This window comes from Nicotiana attenuata, unplaced genomic scaffold, assembly GCF_001879085.1.
Source record: "Nicotiana attenuata strain UT unplaced genomic scaffold, NIATTr2, whole genome shotgun sequence".
NCBI lineage: Eukaryota > Viridiplantae > Streptophyta > Magnoliopsida > Solanales > Solanaceae > Nicotiana > Nicotiana attenuata.
The window spans coordinates 448,524-450,573 of NW_017670695.1; the positions used below are offsets into that span (position 1 = coordinate 448,524).

General features: G+C 36.7%; 1 protein-coding gene across 1 annotated transcript; it reads right to left on the reverse strand.

Moving 5' to 3' along the window:
* Nucleotides 1–358: 358 nt before the first annotated feature.
* LOC109242397 lies at nt 359–1,755 on the reverse strand. The gene is made up of 4 exons (XM_019409261.1): nt 1,731–1,755; nt 1,150–1,522; nt 891–1,068; nt 359–712 (listed from the first exon to the last, which is right to left on the reverse strand). The coding sequence occupies exons 1-4, from the start codon at nt 1,753–1,755 to the stop codon at nt 359–361; spliced, it is 930 nt and encodes a 309-aa protein (XP_019264806.1).
* Between the last annotated feature and the right edge of the window lie 295 nt (nt 1,756–2,050).

Sequence of the window (2,050 nt, forward strand, 5' to 3'; positions counted from 1 at the left end):
ATATAAAATCTTGGGGAGGGTCAAAAATTACATGTCTACAACAACTTTTGTTAACTTGGCTTTGCATCTTGTTGGTGAAACATATTATACTTACATTACTAAATTCTTCTCGCCCCTGCCAATACAACAGTGAATGATGAGTTAAAACTTATAGTCATCTCTCTTTATATTTATTGGAAAAGCAAATTGTGAATACCTGATGATTCCACATCTCTAGCATTTAGGACATGTATTTTATAAATCTTGATGATACCACCATCTCTAGCTTCATCTCAAACTAAATTACGGAAAACTTCTTTATACACCATATTTTTAGCTTCATTCGTTATTTGGCCATCATCATCATAAACTAAAATCTTCAACCATTTCTACTTGTCACGCGTGAAAGAGCAACATACAGTTGTCCATGAGTAAATACTGGCTTCTTCAAAAATAGCCCCACGTGAGACAATGAATGGCCTTGACTTTTATTAATTGTCATGGCAAAAGATACAACAATTGGAGAATGTCTTTCCTGGAACTTAAAAGGTATTCTTGCATCTGACGGTGTCAATGTTATTCTCGGGATAAAAACTTTTTGTCCAGCCAAATTACCAGATAAAACCTTGGCTTCAATAATTCGATCTCCAAGTCTTGTGATGATCAACCTCGTGCCATTACACAATTCTGATGACTGGTCTATATTTCTCAGTAACATCACAGGAACGCCAACCTTCAAAGTGATCGAGTGATGGAATTCTAGAACATTTAATACTACTTAGGAATTCTGGTGTATGTACGTGCTCCAAAGCTGAAAAAGAATGATCAGACATACAAACGGTATCAGAACTCAAATATGTCTTCTCACGACTATGATTGAGTGAAACCATATATTCATTGATTTATTCTACCATATCAAGAGTCGGAGCAAGAATTGCTCTTTGTTGGAAGTAATCTATGTCACTGGAATGGCTAAAGAAATCTGGATATGTACTTTCAACAATTGCCGATGTTGGATCATTACAATTACTTATGAGAAGATCATCAGGGATTTGGACCTTCTCAATGCCATCAATGGAACTCCCAATCCTTCCATCACCGATTGCCAAAATCCATTAGGAAAAATTTCTTAACTCATCCAAATGTGCATCTAACTGATCTCTTTGCAACCTCATATTCATTGTTAGATTTAAGACTTCACAGTGGGTCCACAAATAAGAAGAATTAAGAGTAGCGTTAACAATATCTTGCCTAGATCCTTTTGCAATAACAAGCAAAATTTGTCTAAAGTCACCACAAAGAACAACTATTTTACCTCTAAAAGGTTTATCAACACTGGATGTGTCTTTAAATCTAAGAATATCTCTAAGAGTTTGATCAAGAGCTTCAAAATAATATTTATGCATCATCGGTGCCTCATCCCAAATAATCAACTTTGCCTTTATAATCAAATTTGCTAGAGGACTACCTTGCTTTATATAGCATGTTGAATCTTCAGTTGGATTGAGAGGAATTGCAAATCTCGAATGAGCTGTTCTACCACCTGGTAACAAAAGAGATGCAATGCCACTTAATGCAACAATTAACACAATGTCTCCTCTAGATCGTATGCCATAAGACAAAGTCTTCCAAATAAAAGTCTTGCAGTTCCCCTGTAACCATATGTCACGACCCGGATTTTCCACCCTCGAGAGTCGTGATGGAGCCTACTCGTGAAAGCTAGGCAAGCCAAGTATTATAGATTTTATTACCCTCTTCCTTTAACCTTTTTAACATTTACGAATTTAACAGGTGATCAACAGCGGAATAATCATAATAAATAGAATGCGGAAGGCGAAAGCTAATAGTTTAACCAAATACTTACACAAAAATCCAAAATACAACTCTACCAAAAATATGGTGTCACAATGTCACGGACTGTCTACGAATACTACAAACAGCGGTCTGAACGAAAATACAGATCTGTCTCTGAAGTACATAAAAGAACAGAATGGAAAGATAGAAGGGGATGCCAAGGCCTGTGGACGTCTGCAGGACAACCTCGGGTCTCCACCACTAGACTGAAGGCAGC

Bases quoted from the DNA above. Each gene is read 5' to 3' on its own strand.
- LOC109242397 (XM_019409261.1), bottom strand. From the start codon at position 1,755: ATGTTAAAAAGGTTAAAGGAAGAGG. The intron at 1,069-1,149 runs GTTGCAAAGAGA...CGGTGATGGAAG, and splicing joins AATCTAACAATGAATATGAG to GATTGGGAGTTCCATTGATG. The intron at 713-890 runs GTAGAATAAATC...ATCACTTTGAAG, and splicing joins TTGCTCCGACTCTTGATATG to GTTGGCGTTCCTGTGATGTT.